The 22757-nt window shown below is 55.8% G+C and overlaps 1 protein-coding gene across 10 annotated transcripts in view; it reads left to right on the top strand.

Annotated features, from left to right (window-relative positions):
- Positions 1-22757, top strand: part of NAV1 (neuron navigator 1) — a 223035-nt gene that overhangs the window by 105171 nt on the left and 95107 nt on the right. For 6 of the 10 annotated variants that reach the window (XM_075910183.1, XM_075910185.1, XM_075910182.1 and 3 more), the window contains one exon: positions 13651-13713. The exons of the other annotated variants lie outside the window; for them this stretch is intronic. In XM_075910183.1, coding sequence (XP_075766298.1) covers positions 13651-13713 — 63 coding nt within the window. The remainder of the gene's footprint in view (positions 1-13650; positions 13714-22757) is intronic. 10 annotated transcript variants of the gene reach the window in all.

Below are 22757 nucleotides of genomic sequence, written 5' to 3'. Positions count from 1 at the left end.
GGAGACTCTCCTGCTTTGCATTGCTCCTTGGCCTGTCTCCGGTGGCCGCCAGCGGGTCCCACGTGTGAAGTGGTGGATTTTTTTTTCTGCAAGACATCCCCTCCCCCCCAGCTCCCCTGCAATTCAGCAGGCGGGGATCGGCTCAGACCAGCTTTCAGTCACTGCCAAAGTGGTTGCCTCTGATCTGGTGGCTGCTTCATGAAAGCCTCTGCCCCCCCCTCCCCCGCCCCCATCCAGAGCCATGCACCCCCCTTGCCTGGCGATGCACAACCCACCAGCCCGGGTGCTCCCAGGTTCTGTGTTCCCCGCTGCCTGGGTTCTCCTGGCCGGCGTGTCCATGTGTCAGAAGGAAACGGAGGCCTTTGCAGCTGAGGGACGGCCGCACGCTGCCTCTTAGCATCGCGCTGCTGTGGGGTGTAGCCCACGTGACAGCGCCCAAGTCTTCGCACGGCTTGCACGCACAAAGCCCTCTCCCTCCACCAGGAGCAGCCTGCACAGGCCGGGAGAGAGAGATCCCCGCCCCACCAACCACATATGTTCTACAGAGACTATTTCCAACGGCAAAATTACACCCTCCCTGCCCTTTGGAGACAGAGGGTTTGCATCAAAGCTGGCCGGGAGCTGGGATTGCTAACTGCACTGCCAGCAGGCCCGGCGTGACGGGGCGGAGAGACCGTGCGGGCAGTGTGGTGGGAGAACGCAGTTTAGAATGGCTTGGAGCTGCTTGTGCATGCGTGCGTTTGTGTGTGTGTGCAGAAGAGTGCACACGCTGTCGTTGCAGGTGGGTGTCCTCTGCGTAGGTGCAAGTGTGCACATCCTGTGTCCATACATGAAGCACTTGCCGGTGTACGTGGTCCCTGCGGGTGTGAGCGGGTGTGTAGGTGCTTGGGGGAGCCACGCTCTGTTCTCACTAGTGCGTGTGTGCTCTGAGTCGGTGGGGTGGGAGTATGGACCGCGATTGGCCCCCAAAGCTCAGCCCTTCTGGGAGTGGTGTGTGATATCCCACCGTCCTAGGTTTGGCGATAATGCAGCTGGCTCTGGGCAGCGCCGCGTGAGCGTTCAGTGGCACCCCCCGGATGCAGGGCAGCGCCGTTGCGGCATGGGAGGGGCCGCAGGACACAAGGCGCCTCTGTCTCCCTGTCCTGCCTGCCAGGCCTGCGCTTTGCCCACCAGGGGCATTCCCTGCCTCGGGGGGCGGGCTGGGAGCTGGAGAGATGGGGAGGGAAGGAGCCGCCAGCGGCATTCCCCCGTGGGCAGCGCCTCCGGTCCTTCGCGGCGTGACTGGAACACCCCTCCCCGGGCGCAGAGGAGGGGGCGCGCGAGGAGTCCCCCCGAGAGGCGGCTGCGTGTGCCGGGGAGGTGGGGCTGCCCAGCGTGGCTGCGTGTGCTCTCCTGGCCTGCTCGCCTGGCAGCGGACAGCCCCCCCTCCCGTTGGGGGTGGCTGCTCTGCGGCCACGGGGCTGCGGCTCCCGCCGGACGAGGCACTAACCCGGCCCCCTGCGTGCGGGGAGGCTGAGTGGCTCTGCCCCGTGAGGCCGCCCCATGGGGCTCACGGTGCCACGCTGCTCCTGACACGCCACTTGCCGCGGCGCTCACGCAAAACGCCGGCTCGGGAGGTCGATTTACCCCATGCCGCCTGTCGAATCTGCAGTAAAGCCCCTGAAACTGAGACGTGGGCCCGAAGAGCAAGGAAGGGTCCTTCCCCCCACCCCGCCCCTGAATCCAGGCCTCCCCCTGTCTGTCAGAGGCTCCTTTCTTGAAATACCGCGTCTCCAAACGAGACGCCTCCCACGACTCTAGGTCTAGCAGCAGAAAGCAGCCGCCCCTGAGCACGGGACAGGTGTGGTGCGGGAGGAGGCGCTGCCGCACCCACCCCCGCATCACCGATCCCATTCATTGGGAAAGGTCCTTTGTCCTTGGAGAAACTTTTCCTGGGGGTGGGAGGCGAGGATGAAAATCAACCATTTTCTTCAACGGTTTTTGGTGAAAACGTCTGTTCTGCCCCCCCCCCCCCCAAAAAAAACCCCTGACCATTTTGGGGACAAAAATAAGTGTCTTGGGTCCCCTAGAACTGGGAACATCTTGCGTCTGTCTAAAAAGTTTTGCTGCATCTCCACCATTCCAACGGAAATTTCCATTTGGACTAAAACCCACTTTTTGTCCCAAGAAACTTTTGACAAATTTGGCCCAGCCGCTTGCCCCAGCATGAGCCCCCCACTAGCAGCCAGGGGCAGGGAAACCAGTGCGAAGACAACTCCAAAACTGGGCTGTTTGCTCTGGAAACGGAAGCCCAGCGCTGGGAGCCCCGAGCATCGCTCAGCGGCCGTGTTGCCCTCAGCAACTCGGAGAGCCTGCGAGATGCGCCCTTTGCAGCCTGTCTTCTGCAAGCGCTGCCAGTCCGGGGCATGCCCAGAGAGCCATGCCAGTGCGGCCCGGGGCTCTGCCCAGCGCTCACTTTATGACCTCGCCATATGCACGGCGCTTTCCCTTTGCGGCTGAGCCCTGCCGTGCTTGGAGGCTGGTGCTTTGCTTCCAGCATGAGTCCCCTTTCCCTTCGTGGCCTCGGTTGGTTTCCAGCCCCCCACCCCGTCACATCCAGTTGAGTTACCGCGTCCTCAATTTCCCCGTCAGCTTCACGCTCCGTGGTGCAGGGAGGTTGCACCCCTCTGGGCCTCCTTCGGGCCTGATCTCATTAAATCTCCCGGGGAAGCGCTCAGCCGGCACTTGTCCCCGCGCTCCCCGGGGCATTCGTTCCAGGTCAGTGTGGAGCTGGAGAAAACGTCCTTTCAGGTGCTGCCAGCCCTGGGTGACGAGCCGTCACCAGGGACAAGCACTGGAGCCCGAGCTGCTAGGGGTTGCCCTCCCCGAGGGGCGGTCCAAGGCAAGAGCTGGTCCTGGCCCGGGTTCCGCTCCCGGGGCCTGCGTGCGAGCAGTGAGTTTGTGCCGTGCGAGGGCGGCCGGAGCGTGCGCTGTGGAGCCTGCCTGTGGGACAAGTGTGGAGCCTGTTTTGTCAGAGGCAGACCCTGTCTCAGCTTGAGTGGTCAGGCCTGAGCCTTAGGGCAGGGGTGCTGGGTTGTGCCCCACAATGCCGTGTGTGCGTGGCACCACAGTGCTGTGCGTGTGAGCGAGCAATACTGCAAAACCATGTGCACGCAAGCTGTACCACAGTGTCATGTGTGTGTCTGAGACGTATTGCAGTGCCGTGTGCGTGTGTGAGAGTGGGACTGCAATGTGCTGTGTGTGTGAGAGAGGTACCACGATGTGCTGTGTGTGTGTGTGTGTGTGAGTGTGAGAGAGAGAGCGGAACCGCGATGTGCCGTGTCTCTGAGCAGTACCACTGTGTATGTGTGAGGGTGGTACCGCGATGTGCTCTGTGTGTGTGTGTGTGTGTGTGTGAGTGTGAGAGAGAGAGCGGAACCGCGATGTGCCGTGTCTCTGAGCAGTACCACTGTGTATGTGTGAGGGTGGTACCGCGATGTGCTCTGTGTGTGTGTGTGTGTGTGTGTGTGTGTGTGTGAGTGTGAGAGAGAGAGCGGAACCGCGATGTGCCGTGTCTCTGAGCAGTACCACTGTGTATGTGTGAGGGTGGTACCGCGATGTGCTCTGTGTGTGTGTGTGTGTGTGTGTGTGTGTGTGAGTGTGAGAGAGAGAGCGGAACCGCGATGTGCCGTGTCTCTGAGCAGTACCACTGTGTATGTGTGAGGGTGGTACCACGATGCGCTGTGTGTTTGTGTGGGTGGTACCGCAATGTGCTGTGTGTGTGTGTGTGTGTGTGTGTGTCTGTGTGTGAGCAGTACCACTGTGTGTGTGTGTGTGTGTGTGTCTGTGTGTGAGCAGTACCACTGTGTGTGTGTGTGTGTGTGTGTGTGTCTGTGTGTGAGCAGTACCACTGTGTGTGTGTGTGTGTGTGTGTGTCTGTGTGTGAGCAGTACCACTGTGTGTGTGTGTGCGTGTGTGTGTGTGTGCGTGTGCGTGCGGTACCTCAGTGCCGTGTGAGAGCAGACGGCGTGCTTAGCCGTGACGATGAAGAGGCGAGGTGGTGGTTTAGGCCCTCTCCTGCCAGGCCCCAGCCACAAGCCAGCCGCCTTCCAGCAGGCCCCAGGGTCACCCCAGAGGGCGGCGCATATTCAGGAGGGCAGTTGGCCCCCGGCTGTGCAGAGCCTGCCTGGGGGCAGCTGCGGCTCTAGTCTGCAGCACCTGGGGGAGCCAGTCCCTTCCTTTTGCAGCCCAGGGCTCCCCCCTCCCCTCCTCCCCAACATGACAGCCCCACCCCCTCCTCTCGTGCTCTGCAAAGTGCTTCCCTGGGGAGGGGTGGCTGCACGGAGTGGGGGGGGGGGTGATCTCTCCTTGCTGCCCAGCATGAAGGTAGCGCATCCGGGGCCGAGCAGGCCTGGCGCGGCAGCAGCACGCTGCGGCGGGAGGGCAGCTCTGCTGCTGGCGGGGGGCAGGGGCGAGCAGGGAACGGAGCCCGGGGGCGAGGGGCAGGCATGGGCGCACCCCCCGCGCTGCATTGCAGCTTGGAGCTGGGGGGCAGGGGATGCTGCATTGCAGCGCTGCGGTGAGAGGCCGGGGAACACGGCTCTGTTTGCAGCAAGGCAGGAGCGACCGCGCAGAGCAGCGCGGCTCAGACCTTGCCCTTAACTCTGCTGCTTTCAACCTGCTCCTTCCCCTCCCCGCGGCTGCCCTCCCCCGCCCCCCGCGACAGAGCCGGAAACGGGGCTTTGCCGCACCCCCCAGGGCTAAGCCTCCTCTCCCGCTGCACAGAAGTGTGAGCCTGGCTCCTGGGCACACGGGCGCTCGCTCGCTCGCTCATTGCACTGCTCCCAGCGTCGTCGGGGGTGGCTGAGCAGACAGCCCAGCAACTGTCAGTGCCCGGAGGGGAAGGGCTGGAGAGCCGCAGCCAGCCCCCTGGGGTCACTAGTGGTGTATACGCCCTGTCTCCACCTGGTGTAATTGTGTCTACAGCACTTCTGTGCCCCTTGCCGGCCTTGCACCTGGGAGCTCGGCTTGATGGGAGTTAGGGGCTGAGGAAGGTCTCGCTGGCACCCACTGCGGTGTTAGGTGCCTACGCCGCTTTGGAAATCTGGGCCCAGGTGTCTTGCCCAAGGTCACACAGGGAACCTGTGGCAGAGCCAAGAGTTGAACCTTGGTCTCGAGCCAGTGCTCTGCCCGCTGTACCGTGCTCCCTCGCTGTCATTTCCCACGTGCTGCACGGATTGTGTGGTAGTGGCTGCTCTAGAGAGGAAGCAATCGTTTGTTCTCCCTGCCCTCGGCAGGTAGGGCAAGAAATAACGGGCTTCATCTGGAGCAACAGAGATTTAGAATCCTAGAACTGGAAGGGACCTCGAGAGGCAGCAAGTCCAGTCCCCGGCCCTCCCGGCAGGACCCAGCCCTGACAGGTGTCTGTCCAACCTGCTCTTCAATGTCTCCAGGTATGGAGATTCCACAACCTCCCTCGGCAATGTATTCCGGTCTGAGTTAGGAAGTTTTTCCTGATGTCCAACCTAAGCCTCCCTCGCTGCACTTTAAGCCCGTTGCTTCTTGTTCTATCCCCAGGGGCCAAGGAGAACAATTTTTCTCCTTCCTCCTTGTAACACCCTTGTAGGTATTTGAATGCTGCTATAATGATCCCTTTCAGTCTTCTTTCCAAACTAAACAAGCCCAGTTCCTTCAGTTTTCCCTCATAGCTCATGTTCTCTAGACCTTTCATCATTCTTGTTGCTCTTCTCTGGACCCTCTCCAGTTTCTCCACATCTTTCTTGAAATGTGGTGCCCAGAACTGGACACAATACTCCAACAGAGGCCTGATCAGCGCAGAGTAGAGCGGAAGAATGACTCCTTGGGTCTTGCTCACCACACTCCTGTTCATGCAGCCCAGAATCGTGTTTGCTTTTTGTACAACAGTGTCACACTTTTGACTCCTATTTAGCTTGGATACAAGGGCAATGCCAGGAACCCATAAGAGAGAACCGAATTCACAACAGGACTTTTTAAGCTCAAGTTATGCATCTGTTGTTTGTGTGCCACTGAGAACTGAACTTCCGAAACCGCCACATTGGGGGTAACATGCCCTACAGAGTGTGATTTCTAGAGAGTGCGAATCACAGTTCCCAGTAAGCTGGGTCCTGATGCAGCCACTCAGTTGAGAGCCAAATGCTGCCCATCTGATTAGCAGAGCACTTATTAGCAGAGCACCCACCGAGACATGTGCTTCTACTGGTGGTGCACATGCCTCGGTGCACATAAAATTATTCCACATGTGGATGTAAAAGGTTAGAGGAATGATGCCAAGGTGCTGCATGTTAATTGATCTGAGACGATCTTGGTGGTGCTCACTAAAGGTTCCTTAATGTGCTTTAATGGAGCAAACCGCATTACATTACAGCGCACCAGCAAGGTCTGCCCAGATCAACTAGTGCGCACCATGTGAGTGCGCTCTAGAATTCACCCCACATCTCACACCGTGTCGACAGGCCCTAGACGCATTTGTCACTAGAGATGAGGTCTTGAGCGGAGCACTCCGGCCGTCGGGGACGTCTCCCCGGAGAGAGTAGCCCCCCAGGTAGGGGGCGTTCACAGACGGACGCAGATCGGGCTTCGGTTACAGATTTCACGGCTCTGGTGTTGTCTCTGTTGGGTGCACCAAAGGGGCACTTCCAAGCTTGAAGACGTTCGGGTTCGGGACTGAGCGAAGACCCCACATTGCGTCTCTGTCTCCTTTGCGGCGAGGACATGAGGTGGTCTTGCCCCGAAGTGTGACACAATCAGCAGTGAAGCAACACACGGTGCCGGGCGTGGCTGGGGTAGCCAGTCCGCTGTGTGCTACCGGCCATTGCGCTCTGGGGCAGCCCTGGACAAAGCCTCGGAAAGGCCTTTTCGAGGGGGATTTTCCTGAGTGCGGACCTACCTGTGCCCCCGCTGATTTGCATGGCGGTTGGCTTCAGAAGGAGCCATGGTTAGGCAGCGTCTGCGCTGAAAGTGACACGCCTGCGTCCAGGGGAGGATTCATCTGCCGACCTAGCGCTGTCTTCGCTGGGGTTAGGTGCACTCCGCTCTGCGTCGCCGGGCGTGGGGGGGATCCTTCACCCTCTCACACAAGGTCACTCTGCAGCGAAGACCAGCCTCCTGCTAATGCTGAGCACTTCCCCAAATCCTGCCTCGAGGCTTTTTATCTGGGACTGAAATGCCCTGACGCGATCTGCTGAATCTCTTCTCTCGACGGCTTGAATTTCCTGACTCATGCAGTGGTTCTGAATCACACTTCCAGCCGTGATGCGGGCACGGCTCCGTGCCCGGCTATTTATAGACGTGGAGGCAGCCGTCGTACCTGCCGGCTGAGAATAGCTCTCTGAGTAGGCCGTTCTCACTATCCGCCGCCTCCGACTTGTGATCCTCGCGGTGTGCTCACACCTCTCCCGCCAGGGCACGGGGCATATTGTGCCCGCACGTGGAAGCCCGCTGCCATGTTTCTGCTGACCCATTTCCGGCTGCCGTGTTCACAAAGCAGGCGTGCGCTCACTGGACAGCTTTGGTCTGGCAAGAGTAATACCAATAGAAGCAAAGCCAGGTTTGGGTCTCTATCCAGGTGTGACTGCTACCACGTGGATTTGAACCCAGGACCTCAGAGCTTGTGTAAATGTCACCAGGTAGATTTGAACATGGGACCTCTAGAGTTTAATATAGGAGCTTCTATAGCTTGAGCTACAAAGCCAGCTGGTGTTTAGCTGGGGCTGTAGAATTCCCTTGTTCTTCTCTCTCGCTGCACGTGGTCTAAGTGCCCCTGCATGGGACAGTGAGCCACGCTAGCTGTGTGGGTTACACGCTCCCCCTAGCTGAGGAAACCCTTCCTGAGCTTCAGAGACCCAGTTGAGATCCTGGACAAGCCCCCACTTGTAGCTGTCACTGGGTGGATTTGAACCTGGAGCTTAGCGTCGGAGCCTCTACTGCTTGAGCTGAAAGTCAGTTGGTTTCATAGCTCAAGCTGTAGTGGCTCCTGTATTAAGCGCCCGAGGTCCCAGGTTCAACTCTGCCTCGTGGTGGTTACACAGGCTCCTGATTGGGGAGCGCTAGTCTGTGTTTTGAATGGAGAGAAATGCTCAGCTCGGATTGGTGGTTTGGACCAATAACATTGTGATGGGCACTCCTTCCAGGCCCGAGCCAGGTGCCAGGACCTGAGGGAAAGGATTTGCTGTGAGCCATGGTGCATCGGTGGCAGAGTGTCCCAACTCTCGGGGACACCGCCCTCTGGTAGATCTAGTAGGAGGAAGTGTGGGGGGAACCTGCAGGCCTGTGAAATCCACGTGGCTACCGTAGGGAGCAGCCAGGCACTGTCTGGGGATAGGTTGGGTTAGCTGAGCTGGCACCGTCTGCCTCGTCTTCCCAGGGTGGTCGTGGGAATGCTGTGGAACTCAGCCCGGGTCTCCCCGCCTCCCGATTTTGCAGCCCAGTGAGCAATGGGACGGGTCTGTGATTGACAGCAGGCCACTTGCCGGGTTTTTCCACTTCACGAATCAAGGTGAAGGAGTGCGCGGCGCAGACCCCGGCACAGCCAGCACCGAAACCCGCCCCTCAGCAGCCCCCTCGGGCGGGGAGTGTTGGGAGCTGTCGCGGTATTTCTAGTTCATTTCACCTCTGACTGGCTTTACGTCCCAGGCCTGGGCTGGGCGTGTGGGAAGATGGAGAGCAGCTAACTCGTGTGGACACCCACGGCTTGGAGACGCCTGCAGCTTCTCCCTGTTGGCTACAAAAGCAGGCAGGGATGTTCTCCACGGACCAGAGGCCCCCGCCTGGGTCGTTCCAGAGCCGAGAGGAGAGCGCGGTGCCTGTCTGACCTCACAGCGAAGTCCGTCCCTCTTCTCCAGTCAGGCCTGGGCACTGCCGGGGAAAGGAGCTTTTGCCCTTGAAAGGGGAGGGTTGCATCTTGCCTTTGGCAAAGCAGACGGCTGTGCAAGCAGGGTACAGCCAGGAGGCAGTTCCTCCCCACTGCAGGTCCAAAGGAGTAGGGACTCACTCTAATTCTGCCCAGCCTCGGTGGTGGTAGCGATAGGGGAAGTCTGAAAAAGAGGGACGAGCAGGGAAAATGCCCCGTGCGCTGCGTCTGGATCAGCTGTTCCAGGGCCGTTGCTGGGCAGACCGCTCATGGTTGGTGCATCTGTCCACCCTTCTTGGGGCACGGCACCGCGGAGGGTCTCTTGAGACCCGTGGAAGGGTTTTTCCTTCGCTCAGCGTGGGTAGGTGGACATGGGGCACAGTGAGCAAGGACCGCTCCCACGGAAGGTCGAACCTGCCACGACCTTTTGCCAAGAGGGCTTTCTGCTCTCCGACAACTGCTCTGCCCTCTGGACGGCTCGCCTGTCCCATTCCTTGCGGTTGTGCCAGGGCTGGCGGGGGAGAACAGCCTGGCAGCTCCGTTAAAAGAGCGGCTGATAAATGACAGTGAGCAGGAGACAGTCGCTAACCCCGAAGCCTCGCGGGGAGAGAGCTTGAGGATCAATAGCACCCCTTGCAAAGCAGAGGCAAAAAGCCAGGAGCCCAGGAAATACCCAGCCCCCAGCTCCGTTCCCCCCCTTCCGCCAAAGAAAGAAAAAAATGGTGACCTGGAAACTGTCTGACGCCAGCTCCCGAAGTGAGATCCTAGCTGCACAGCCTGCCAGAGCCCCGCTGAGTGTCCCGGGGCAGGTGATGGGTTGGGAAGGCCTGAGGATTGCAGTGGATGAGAAGCTGGATATGAATCAACAGGGCGCCCTTGTAGCCAAGAAGGCTAACGGTATCTTAGGGTGCATTAGGAGGAGCATTGCCAGCAGATCCAGAGAAGTGATTATTCCTCTTTATTCGGCTCTGGTGAGGCCACATCTGGAGTATTGTGTCCAGTTCTGGGCCCCCCCCCCTTACAAAAAGGATGTGGGCGCATTGGAGAGGGTCCAGCAGAAGGCAACCAAAATGATTCCGGGGCTGGAGCGCTCATGTTTTTATATTTCTCTGCCCTTTGCAGCCTTTCTTACCAACCCCGGCTTCCCCGCCTGTTCTAGAAGTCGTCACCCACTAACACGCTCCCCCGAGCAAGCTAACAGAAACACTCCCACATGCTGACCTAGTTCTCTAACCTGGCAGACTGAAATAGCCACCCTGTCGGGCTGCACACCCCAAAGAGATCTTCTTTTCTTATCCCACCACTACACCGCGCCGCCTTCCCCGACCTAGAAGCCCTGGGCTCCAATATTCAGTGTATCTGCTTACTAGTTGTGCACTGCACTGGCAAAGCGTGTGTCTACCTCTCCTCGAGTAGCTGGCCCACACATAGGGTCATTTAGTTCAAGAAGACAAGAGCTGTGCGGTGGATCTAAGGGGCAGAGGTCCCACCTCAGAAAGGGAGGGGTCCTTGGGGTTACAGGTTACAGAATTGATCCAGTGTTTTAATTTGTGTATTTAATAACCCACTGAGCAAACGTCATTTAAAACAGGCTTTATACTTTAGAGTTGCTAGAATGTGTAGAACAAAATCCAGGGGTTCCGCGTTTTGGTTATTGGCCCCGCATTTCTGTCGCTGGTGTCTCTCGGCCGCAATAGCTGGTTTGATGGTCGAGTGACAAATACATCCTGTTGTCAAGTTCCACTTCTTTTTGGTCTCAGAGGCATCACTGTGTTCGTCTGTCGGCAACAACGAGGAATCCTACTGCACCTAAGAGTCTAATGGTTTGGAGCATGAGCTTTCATGGGTAAAATCCATGTCATCAGATGCATCGGCGTGGAAGTTACAGGTGCATGTCTGTTACCATTCCTGCTGTCTGATTATTCTTTGTCACAGAGACTGTTTGGCTTGGCCACTGTGCCCCTGATGTGTTTAGGTCCTGTGATGGTGTTGCTCGTATAGATATGTGGACAGAGTTGGCACCGGGGTTTGTTCTTTGGGTCGGTTGCTCATTTAAAAATGGGTCCTGCTTTTTGCCAAATACTTGGACAGTCACATGCTAACACCCCAACAAATAAGAGAACAAAAAAAGCGATGCTAAAGCACTTCAGATAGAGAGGGAAATAGGGTCCGTGTCTCAGTTTATACTGAGTTCAGACTGCACAGTTAAGCTAGTCATTATCCATGCTGTATGTTGGGTCCTGTATGTCGCATGGCTTTGTTTCTGCTCCCCGCTTGGATGGTTGGCACTTTTTGAAGAAAATAGCAACGAGTAAACAATCAACTTTCTGTTTTGTGAATTTCCAGGGAAATAATTGGTGGTACTAAAGATGGTGAAACTCTTGGGAGTCCTGAAAATGTTCTTGCGTGGCCAAAGGCTATCTGAACACTCACAAATATTGGAAGCCTTTGGAGGGCTCGGATTCAAAACACAATCTGTAAATCAGCGTCCTGACATTTCTACTCACCAGCTGAGTGTGCGTGTCTTAAAATTATCTAGCAGATTTTCAAATCCTCTCCTTCGTTGATCTCCTGCAGCAGTGAGTTCCGCAAATCAGTGACTACCGCAGTGCAGCACTTGCTTTTATTTATTCTAAATTTTCCAGTCATTAAATTCTGGGGCAATGCAAGGTTGATTTTTGCTTTTTTGTGAAGACTCCCTTTTGAATGGAATAAAGCTAATTCCACTTGATTCAGCTGCTCTGCAGCCTCCAAGACAGTTTACCAGCTTCCTTTTATACTGTGAGAGATTCACATTTTGCATCCTAAATCCACCACGTTCTGCAGCTCAATAGCACAATTCAGCCCGTGGCTTTAGAAATCAGATGCCTGCATTTTTGGAAGCACGCTGCAAAGGCAAAGCTAGGAGCTGCATCCGGAGCCAGAATTTGTATATTTGGGGACTGGGGGTTTGAAGGAGCGGACAAAAGAAAGAAAAAAGGGATAGTGGGTCTGAGATGACGTTTCCAGGGAGATAATAAGGATCTTGCATCTATACCTTTCATCCCATTCCAGCATTTTCAGACCTACTCAATTGCTGTATAGACTACACAGGCACTGCTGCATCCGCCACTGAAATGCAGCCACTTCTGGGTAAGAATCCAGCAGCTCTTCCCAGTGAAGAACCATATTAACAGCTCCAGGCAGGAGCACATGCCTTCTGCCATTTGAAGGGCAGGGGAATTTTAAACAGGCAGAACTGAATCACCCACATTGCTATGTTGCCTGGACACCAACCTCCACATCTACAGCCCCTGCACACCGCACCTTGGTCACTACGGGCTGTTTAATGCCCACAGGTAGCAGCACCTCCAGTTTGTCTCCATCAAAAGGCAGCACGTTGAGCGCACTGCCGGGCCGCTGGGCATGGAATCGGTGGGGATTCGCCCTTTCAAGGCTAGCAGGCCTTGTCCCCTTGTGATCTGACCCGCTGCAAAGCAGGGGTCTGAGAACTTCCTCCGAGCCATTCCTGCCTGGACTAGCGCCGATCCTTCAGGCTGTCATCCAGTCTGGGCTTCAAAGCTGCCTCTGGTTGAGAGAGAACCCACCGCACTGCTTGGTCCTTTGCTCTTGTGGTTAAGTTACCGTCACCGTTAGAAGTGGGCACCCCATGGCCCATCCGAGTGGGTCTAGATGCAACTTCTAGCCATTGGATCTCGTTAGACCTTTGTCTGCTAGAGTGAAGAGCCCCTTCTAGAATGCTTGTAGGGCCCTGCCAGCCACAATCAAGTCTCCTACTAACCTGCCTTTAGTTAGCACAAGTTCTTCTAGAGGTTGAATCGCTAAAATCCTTCTCTTCATTCCTTCCTCGTTCCTTTGCCCCAGCCACTAGGTCAAATGCCAGCATAACACATGGGTTATGCACACGTACACACAGGCACTCACACACATGCACACGCACTCACACTCACGCCACACGTACACACAGGCACGTGCACACACTCACACCTATGCACACGTACACACAGGCACTCGCACGCTAGCTTTTACAAGCTTCCCAATAAAGTCCCAAGTCCTGGCAACGCAGCTGCACTGTGCTCTGTAACAAGGCCAATAAAGTTGCTATTTTGTGCTACAACTGGCAGCAGCAACCATAGCTGGTGGCCGGTGCCCGGTGCCCGCCGTTTGCCCCTTGGAGAGGGGTCAGCCTGCTTACGCCCTACCTTTTGGGGTTGTGACAGTACCTCCCCCGAGTGGACGGGAGCAAGGCAGATTGTGAGCATGTGACGGAAATCTGGTCTCATCCGCAATGTGACTGTAGCACAACCCTGTTGTTTCCAACAAAATCTTTTTCTGGCGGCAACTGTTTGGGGTTGAAAAGTTTCTCCTGGCTCTAGTGACTTAAGCTGCAGTTGAATGAGGACAGAGAGAAGATGCGTAGATCATCTCTCTTGATGGAGACCGAAAGGAGCGAGAACATATCCATGTCCGGCTTCGGTCCGTCTCTCTGCTTGGGTGGGGAGAGAAATCTGTCGTTGTGCCTGTCAGAGGCACTGAAACTGGCTGTCACTCGCGTGTACATCCAGACTAGCTATTGACATAGCAGAGTCACTCTGGATTTGCACTGGAGTAACACAAAGCAGAATGGGTCCCTTGGACAAGGGTCTCTCTGATGGGTTAGTCCTAGATTATACCGATCCTTGTGATAACCGGGTGTGTGTGCACAATGATGTTGCTTTGGTGCAGTGTGTAGACAGACCGTTGGCACGCGTGTGTGTGAAATGAGCGTTGTGTTCCCACAGACACTGCTCTGCAGCGAGGAGGAAAGCAATACCTAGAAGGAGAGGGAACTAGGAAGGAAGGAGGTAAGCGAATTGCTACGTCTAATTAGGGCCAGCGCATTCGAGTGTTAGCGGTGGGGTGAGGCTGCCAAGCTCCCATTGATCGTGAGCGGCTCGCCCTGTTTGGTTAGCAGAATTTATGGCTGACATTACAAGCAGGGCCCGTGCTTTGTAATAGCAATTCACAGCGTGCCTGGAGGCAGCCAAATCCAGGCTGGGAAGCCTGGCCCAACAGCTGGGAGAGAGCCTCAAAGTACTTCGGCTACCTTCTCCCAGCTGCTCCCGTGGGGGTTCTCCCCTCAGCGGTCGCAAGCCGCAAGCCTGGCACGACGGGGGGATGTTTTCACGTGCCCGTGAGGTGCGATTTTCACTGGGAGCTGGCAGTGGGATTCCCAGCTGGCGCTGATGGCGGAGATGGCTCCTAAATTGAAGCCAGGATCCAGTAGCCTTCGTGAATGGCTTTGGGGCAGTTCTGAGCTGGCGCCAGGGTTGTGGCTAGCCCCCTTCGCATAGGGTATGTCTACACTGCGGCTACACGCGGCACGGAGTAGGTAGTTTGAATTAGGCTCTCTAATTCGAACTACTTACTCTGTGCCGCACGTAGCCGCGGGCACGGAGTCCGCACTAAGGGGGATTTAAAAATGGCAGCGCCCGGCAAGATGCAAATGAAGCCCGGGATATTTAAATCCCGGGCTTCATTTGCAACTTCGGATGCTTACATTAGCCACCCGTGTTCGAACTAGGGTGGTAGTGTAGACATACCCATACAGATCCAAAGCCCAGATCTCCCTGCAATTGGGAGATGGCTACGTTCAGGTTCCGTTTTGGGCCTGACCATTGTGCTTAAAGTCGAAGCTCAAAGCTGAGCCGCACCGTGGGGCGGATGGACCTCGTGCATCAGCTCCTAGAGGGAGGGACTCCGTTAGTCACCAGGATGTAGGTGTTTCCAGTGGCCCATACAGTCCTCGGTCCTGTTTCTGACAGGGACTAGCTGTAACTGCTTTGACGCATCTATTAAGTAGCCATAAGGAAAGCTGTGAAGTCTAGTGGCTCATCTTGCAAGCAGGAGTCATGGGTTCAGTTCCTTCCTCCGACCTGCTTAGGCAAGTCACTACTCAGCTCTGTGCCTCAGTTTCCCTTCTCAGTCCTTCGTTGTGGGCTGTAAGCTCTTTAGGGGAGCAACGGTTTCTCACTGTGTTGGAATGGTGCGCATCACAATGAGGGTCTCTGGGTGCAACTGAAATACAAAGACCTGAATAAGCATGGACAAGCCAGGAAATTTCATGTCCGGGAGGAAAGCTTTTTGCTCCCACCCAGCACTCAGAGGTTGGCTTGTGCTCTGAAGCTGGAGGGTTTAGCTCAGGTCACATAATTATTCATGTAAGCTTCTCCTCCTGCAAAGTTTGTGGCACGAGTGATGCCTAGTAGCAGTGAGTTCCACAGACCAATTTTGTTCTGTGTAAAAAAAAAAAAAAAAAAAAAAATCATCCCTTTAAATTTGTTCTAAATGCATTGCTTTAATATCTCTTCAGGCACAGCGATTTCCCAGCAGACCTATTTATGTTTGACACCAAAGCTGAGCAAATAATTTATAGTGAGTAATTTCTACAATGACCTCAGAATTTTCTCTTGCTGAATTGCTTGTTAGCAGTTTGCAGGATTCATGGATAAATTCAGTACGTGAAGGAGTGTGCTTGTGAGTGGCTGACTGTGACTATTTTAGATTCAGAATTGAGGCCGTGTTGGCTGGTTCTTACTGGCCTCATAGGTCATGGGGGTTTTTTCGGTTCCCTGTTTGAATGAATCAGGCAATTGATTGGTTCAGAAATTGCTTGGCTTGAAATTTCCCAGGTCTCCACACAAACTTTCCTGCCCCTTTTCTACGGGCAAGTGAATCTGGACAGACAAGCCGCTTGCTTGTTGGAGCAGATGTTCCAAGGGAGGTGTGTCACTCGGCCAGGTTTTGACACACTTAAGCGGCTCTTCCCGTCCCAGGGGGTCAGTGCGGCCTTTCCTGCTGAGCTAGAAGGTGGCGTTTTGCCATTAGGTGACGTTTTGAGGGGGACGACTGCCCTGTTTAACGTCCGGATGCCTGGGCAATCTGACATTACCTCCCCCCGCTGACATGGCCGGGGGGCTACCGAGCCACGGAGCTGTCACTGCACGTCAGCGTTCCAAGGCTGCCGGCGCGTTTTCAGGACTGGCTGCGCAAGGATCTCGTGCAGGGCTGTTTGAGTGGCAGTGTTCCAGGCCGGGCCATCTATAACTGCCAATTGCTGTGCGCTGATTTCTCGAAAGGCTTCGCGGCCACAGATACGTCAAGGCAGCAGTTATCTGTGCAGAGCAGGCGCACGGCCCCGGGAGCAGAAGTCATCTGCTTCGGCAGCAAAAGAGCCAGCGTGGACAAAGAGCCCTGCAATCAGAGCTGCTGGCGTCCATCCAAGCCAGGCCCAGCAGTTGGAGAGGGAGTGCGGTGCATTGGTTAGAGCTGGCACGGCCTGAAACAGTGTGAATTTTGAAGTGGTTTGGTTGCCGACATTTTGAATCTTAATACGCCCTCCCCCCCCCCAGAAAGTATTTTTCTCCCAGAAATGTATCCTGTTTATAGAGGCGCACGGCATTTTCGGAATTTTGACATTCTGACAAAGAATGTAGTTGAATTTCATGACCAAAAATGGGATGAAATTTAGGGGGAATTTTCAGGGGAATTAAAAATCCCGTTTTTGAACAGTTCTAGTTAGAATCCAGGCCTGAGTCGGGTTCTCACTCCAGGGCTGTCATTAATCGATCAGAGTACAGGGGCTGGTTGGCAGAACGCACGGAGCGACGGGCACCCGTCTCCCCGACCCCATTGCGAGGGCCTTTGACAGGAATAGCTCCGAGCCTTCCTGCGTTGGTGCAATGGCAGCTCCATGCTGCTGTAACCACGTGTCAAAACACGTCCCCACCGGCCTGCGGGAGCCAGGCAGTGCACTAACGAGCCTGATCTCAATTAATCCCGCGGCCCCGGGGTTAGCACAGCTGCAGGACGCTTCAGTTTTTGGAACTTGACAGTGTCCCCGTGGGGGGAAGGGTCCTACCACTGGCCGACCTGAGCATCCTTCCAGGAGAGAGACAGCCATAGATTTACCAGCTTGACAATTGCTTCTGTCCGCTCTGGAAAGCTGACACGGGGAGGGATTGCACAGGGACTCTCCAAGAAATGCCCAGAGCCGGCGTGCATGCGTCTGTGAGTCTCTCCTGAGCTGAAGGCCCCTGGGTGCGGGTACAGGCCCTGTGCTCTAGGACGTGCTGTCTTAGTGGCGGCGACATGAAACTGAGCTCTCCGAACCTGTGGTCTTGAAGATGCAGTTTGCCAAAGCAGCCTCTTAATCCTGGTGTCTGGCCCAAACCCAACCTGAGTGACTCCGTTCGGCCGCTTTCCATTTCCTCGGTTTCACCTTCCTGTCCTAAATTGTCGCTCGCGGCTGCTGCACGGCTGCCGCCCCACCTCCGAAGTGGCTGCATTTCAGCGGTGTTTGTAAATGCCCCGGGAGGAACGGCGTTCTGTGAATGGAAGCTCGCCCTGCTGTAGGACTGGGCAGGGGCCCGAGAGGGCATTTTGCAGCGTGGCTGGAAATGCGAAGGGCCCGCTGGCAGCTCTCCGAACGGACAGGCCTGCCCGAGTGCGTAGCAGAGTCCAGCTGGGGCCGCGGCAAATTGTGTTTGTGCCGCATTTCTCTGCACAAAGCTCTCGGTCACTAGGAGAGCCTGACAAAAGGCTCCTTGTTCGCGTCCTCCCGCGGGTGCCAGTCCCACAGTGAAAGCAAACGCGGATTGTGTGTCTCTCTGGAGGAGTATAAAGCTTCCCCAAGCAGGGCTGTGTCCTGCCCAGGAGCACATGTTTGGCACCGCGAACAGTCCCGTTCCTGCTCTGCAGCTTCCCCCCCTGCGGAATCAAAGGGGGGCCCGTAAGCGCCTCCGCTCTGCCTCTCGCGTGCAGGCTCGGACACTCGGCTGGCGGAGGAGTCGCCGGACACTCGTGAGGACGCACGGCCCGTCCCTGGGGGACAGCGGGGTTTGGAGAAGCGGGCAGGTCTCCCGGCCCGAGCAGACACGTCCTGGCTCTGCGTGCGAAGAAACGCCGGGAGGCTGCTGCGGCACAGGCGGTGGCTCCGGGGAGCCGCTCGACTCCGAGTCTACACCCGCCCGAGCCCCAGTGTCTGAGCTCGGCTGGGGTAAGCCCAAGCATGGCAGGTGCCCAGTGCCCGCACGGCTGCTCTTAGCAGGCTAGCTGGAGAAGAGCTGGCGCGCCAGTCTCTGACGCGGGGGGGGGGGGGGGGGTCATTCCCAGCCGCAGTGTAGACGTATTCCCTCAGCCCCAGGTTCCTGGGCATGGGCGGCCAGCGAAGGCCTGGCTGGGGAAGGCAAGCTCTAGCCCCGCCCCTTCCATCTGAGGCCCCGCCCCTAGAGCCAAGCCCCACCCACCCCAGCTGTTCCTTCCCAGCCACTTGGAGGACTGGGGTTGTCATGCTGCAGCTCCAGGCCTTCCCGGTTGTGGTGGCGTGTCGGGGACCCCCCTGATCCTGCACCCCCGTAGCAGCCAGAACAGACTCCACCAGCCAGTAGAACGGAGAGGGGGTTATTGCTTCTCCAGGGTACACACAGCACAGACGTCACGTGGCTACAGGAGTCAGGGACAAGCTGCCTCAGCCCCCTTGGGGTGGGGGCCACCGCCCCTCAACTCCCAGCACTCTGCTTAGTGTCTTCTCTTCGTGGTTTCCCTGCAAAAAAGTGCCCAGCTCCCAGGCCCTGCCCCCTGCCCACCTCCCTTCCTTTGTCTCTCCCCTGGGGAGAGCCTTGGTATCTGCTCAGGCTGGGACTAGGTGTCTGGGCCAACCCACACATGGGGGAGTCAGCGGGAATCTCCCATCACAGCGCGGGGGGACCCCGGGGTACAGAGCAGACAGCCCCCCCACTGCGGCACACCGGTGGCCGAGCAGGTCGGCAGTTTTGGGAAGGCTGCACCTTCCGTGGCCTACGTTACCAGCCGCCCATGTTCGCAGGGGTCCCAGGGCAGGGCTTGGTGGGTCTCCACCTGCTTCTCCAAACCCCGCTGTCCCCAGGGACGGGAACTGTTGCTTCCCAAGCTGGGAGTCTGGACGGAGGGGCCAAGCCCTGGAGACTGGCCTCCCCTCTGCCACAGATGGCCGTGGGTAGAGTGGGGGAAGGAGCCCCTGCCTGCTCTGTGGATACTGCAGGCAGAGCTGAGCTCCTGGGCTAACCGGGGGGGGAAGCAGTGTGCAGAGCTAGCAGTGCCCCCCCCCCGACCCTCAGCAGAGGCCCCCAGGAGTCGTGGGACTTTGGGAGTGGGTGTGAGCTGCACTGACCCTGCTACATGTGGGAGAGCAATGTCTGAGTGAGGGGAACACGCCAGTCTCCGCGCCCGAGTCATGCGTCTGCTCTAGGGACGCAGCGTGCTGGTCTGTCTGGCTCTGGCGGGGTTTCCTGCCTGAGGCAGGTTCTGCACACAGGTGGGAGCATCAGTCTGCACCCCCTCCGCATGGAGTCTGGGGGGGGGCCCTGCTCCCCGGGCATTTATCACCCTCATGCTTTTGCTGCATCACGGCTCAGCAAGGGGCAGGCAGGGAGGAGAGGGCGTCCCCCCAGCTTGCGTCCCCCTTCCCCTTGCTGAGCACCCTCAGTGTCTGTTCCATGCTGCTGTTGTCCTGGAGCGGGGCCCAGCCTGTCAGAGCACATGACACCCCAGTAATGAACAGTAATTAACATTCCTGCTGTACAGCACCTAGCGCAATGGTGCCCTCGTGCATCTAGGCCTTACCGCTGAGTGATAATAGTGATAATAGTGACAGTAATACCAAAGGGGGCAGGTAGAGTCCGTGATGTTCCCCCCATGCACAGGGAGCCAAGCCTGTTTTGTGTTCGCTCATGCCAGCCGGCAGACTAGAGAAAAGGGACTTTGCATCTGCCCGGCCTCTGCTCGGAGCCCAGCTCAGGCACCGAAATGCAGCCAGAGGCCAGGTGGGGCGCGGGGATAGGTCCAGCCGTCCGCATAGAAGCTGCTGGTCTGGGCTGCGCTGCTCCCTGACGGAAAGCTCCTGTACGCAGGGGCCAGACAGCTCAGCCGTGCGTACGGACAGCTGGAGGGAGCTGAAGCAGTTAACCGAAGGGCCGGTTTGTACCGCCGGAACCTTCAGCCCCTGCTTTGATCCTTCGAGTCGGCCCATTGCATGTGTCATAGCAAGTCCCATTGATCTCCGCTCCCCCTAGGAACTCGGCACGCGCACAGCCGGCAGCAGGGAGCGCGGGCTGGCTTTATCTTCCCCTGCTCTGCTGAACCCGAATCAGGTGAAATTGCTATGGCAACTAGCGGATGGCAGCGAGTCTCGTTGCCTTGGAAACGAGACCAAAACCCCAAAATATAAAATGAAGGCCATCTGGAATTATGAATGTCACAGCGTCCAACCTCTAGCTGTCTTTGTGTGACCAGCCTGCTGCTCTAGAACACAGCCCCAGACATGTCTGCGCCGTTCTAGAACCTTGAATTCTCGCTTTTTTTTCTTTCTTCTTCCTTTTGGTTTTCGGTCTCTGACTGTAGATTCCTACTCGGAAACTGCAGGCGTGATGTCTGACGGCAGGAGACTTAAGGTGATGGGGTGCAATCACAGAAGTCCCCTTAGGATTGTCCCCTGGTGCGCTGATCATGCCACTAATGTCTGCATTCCTGCTCTCTGGGGCTGCCCACCACCCTGTCCTGCTGGGCCAGATCCCCCGGTCTCCCCTAGACCAGACACAGAGTTGGGGGAACTGCCCCCTGCAGAGCAGCACAGTTCAGGGCCAAGAAGGTTTAGCCATAAGGAAACCAGCCCCCAAACCCCAAATAAACCCATCTTACCCTTACAGAGAGAAAGCTCATAACATCTGTTTCTTTTATAAGTGACAGAGAGATATGCACCGTGGTTGCTCCTCCCCCCTCCCCGCAAGTATCAATTATCTACACTGTGCCTGTTAACAAATAAAAGTGTTTTTATTAAGTACAAACAGTGGGATTTAAATGGTTGCAAGTGAAAACAGACAGATCAAAGTAAGTTACTAAATTAAAGTGAATAGAAAACGTGTAGCTAGGTCTAATCCCCTAAGAATCTTGATACATGCAAATTCGTACCCTAAACAGCTCTTCTTATTTCAGGTAAAGGCTTCAAATCAGAGTTGATCTTTTACTCTGACTTGGGCCTACAGCTTCTTTGTTTCCCCGTAAGGCCAGGCAGTTTCAAAAGCCAGCTGAAGACAAAGGCTGATTGCTTCCTATTGCTTAAATAGACTTTCTCCCACGGCTGTGTGCCTTCCATCTCCTGTGGAAGATTAGCAGGTCCAAGACTGATTCCAGTACTAGGTGGTACACTCACATGTTTTTCTAGGATATGCACATTCAGCAGATTGTAACATTAAAATGGAGAGGTTACATGAGGCATTTTGTCTAAAGCATCTTCGAGTTCCACATTTTCATATCCACAAGCCAGTTCTCATAAGGCCTGGGGAGGAAGCCATCCCAAAGAGCAGAGGTACATATTTGTGTCACTCTTTGGTAGAACAAAAAGGCTCCTTTGAGCGATACCTCTCCCAGGGCATTATTGCATAGTACTTATCCTTTGGGGATGGTTGCTTCTCTCTAAATGTCCACAGCCAGATCTACACTTAGAATCATAGAATAATAGGACTGGAAGGGACCTCGAGAGGTCATCGAGTCCAGCCCCCCGCCCTCAAGGCAGGACCAAGCTCCGTCTACACCATCCCTGACAGATGTCTATCTAACCTGTTCTTAAATATCTCCAGAGAGGGAGATTCCACCACCTCCCTTGGCAATTTATTCCAATATTTGACCACCCTGACAGTTAGGAATTTTTTCCTAATGTCCAATCTAAACCTCCCCTGCTGCACTTTAAGCCCATTACTCCTTGTCCTGTCCTCAGAAACCAAGAGGAACAAATTTTCTCCTTCCTCCTTGTGACACCCTTTTAGATATTTGAAAACCGCTATCATGTCCCCCCTTAATCTTCTTTTTTCCAAACTAAACAAGCCCAGTTCATGAAGCCTGGCTTCATAGGTCATGTTCTCTAAACCTTTAATCATTCTTGATTAGGCTACGTCTACACTGGCATGATTTTGCGCACATACTTTTAACGCAAGTTTTTGCATTTAAGTATTTGCGCAAGAGAGCGTCTACACTGGCATGTACCTTTGCGCAAGAGATGTGCTTTTGCGCAAAAGCATCCGTGCCAGTGTAGACGCTCTGTTGCGCAAGAAAGCTCCGATGGCCATTTTAGCCACTGGGCTTTCTTGCACAAGAAATTAACATTGCCTGTCTACACTGGCCTCTTGTGCAAGAACAGTTGTGCAAGAAGGCTTATCCCTGAGCAGGAGCTTCAGAGTATTTGCACAAGAAGCACTAATTTCCTACATTAGAATGTCAGTGTTCTTGCGCAAGTACTCATGGCGAGTGTAGACACAGCCTTAGGGTTGCTAGATGGTTTCAACCAAAATATCGGACACACTTGACATGACATCACAATCGACATTCCTTCTGATTTAGAAAATACTGGATGTTTCTATTTTCTCAGTGTGTTTCCCGGAGAGAAAGCTCAAATACTGGACTGTCCAGTTCAAAACCAGATACCTGGCCACCCTATCTACACTGGACCTGGAAGGTTGGCTTACGGAATGCAACTCCAGCTACAGACTTCAGGCCAGGCTTGGCGCCATCTTCACATTGAGAGGTCAAGCTCCCCGTCCACTTCCCTTACTCCTCGCGACTGCCAGGCGTCCCAGACCTCAGCATTCGATTTAGCGTGTCTTCAACCCAGACCTATTCAATCGAACACCAGATGATGGATCTCTGGTGCATAACTATAGACGTGACCTAAAATAGGTAGATTAGGGCAGTGGTCCCCAACACAGTGCCCATGGGCTCTATGGCACTCACCGGGGCATATATGTGCGCCCGCTGAAACATCTGGGCTGGCCCCACCCCCGGTGTGCAGCACATGCGTGGTGCCGGCCCCGGGCACGTG

The sequence above is a fragment of the Pelodiscus sinensis genome, chromosome 27, assembly GCF_049634645.1.
Source record: "Pelodiscus sinensis isolate JC-2024 chromosome 27, ASM4963464v1, whole genome shotgun sequence".
NCBI lineage: Eukaryota > Metazoa > Chordata > Testudines > Trionychidae > Pelodiscus > Pelodiscus sinensis.
This window is presented reverse-complemented; position numbering and strand designations above follow the sequence as displayed.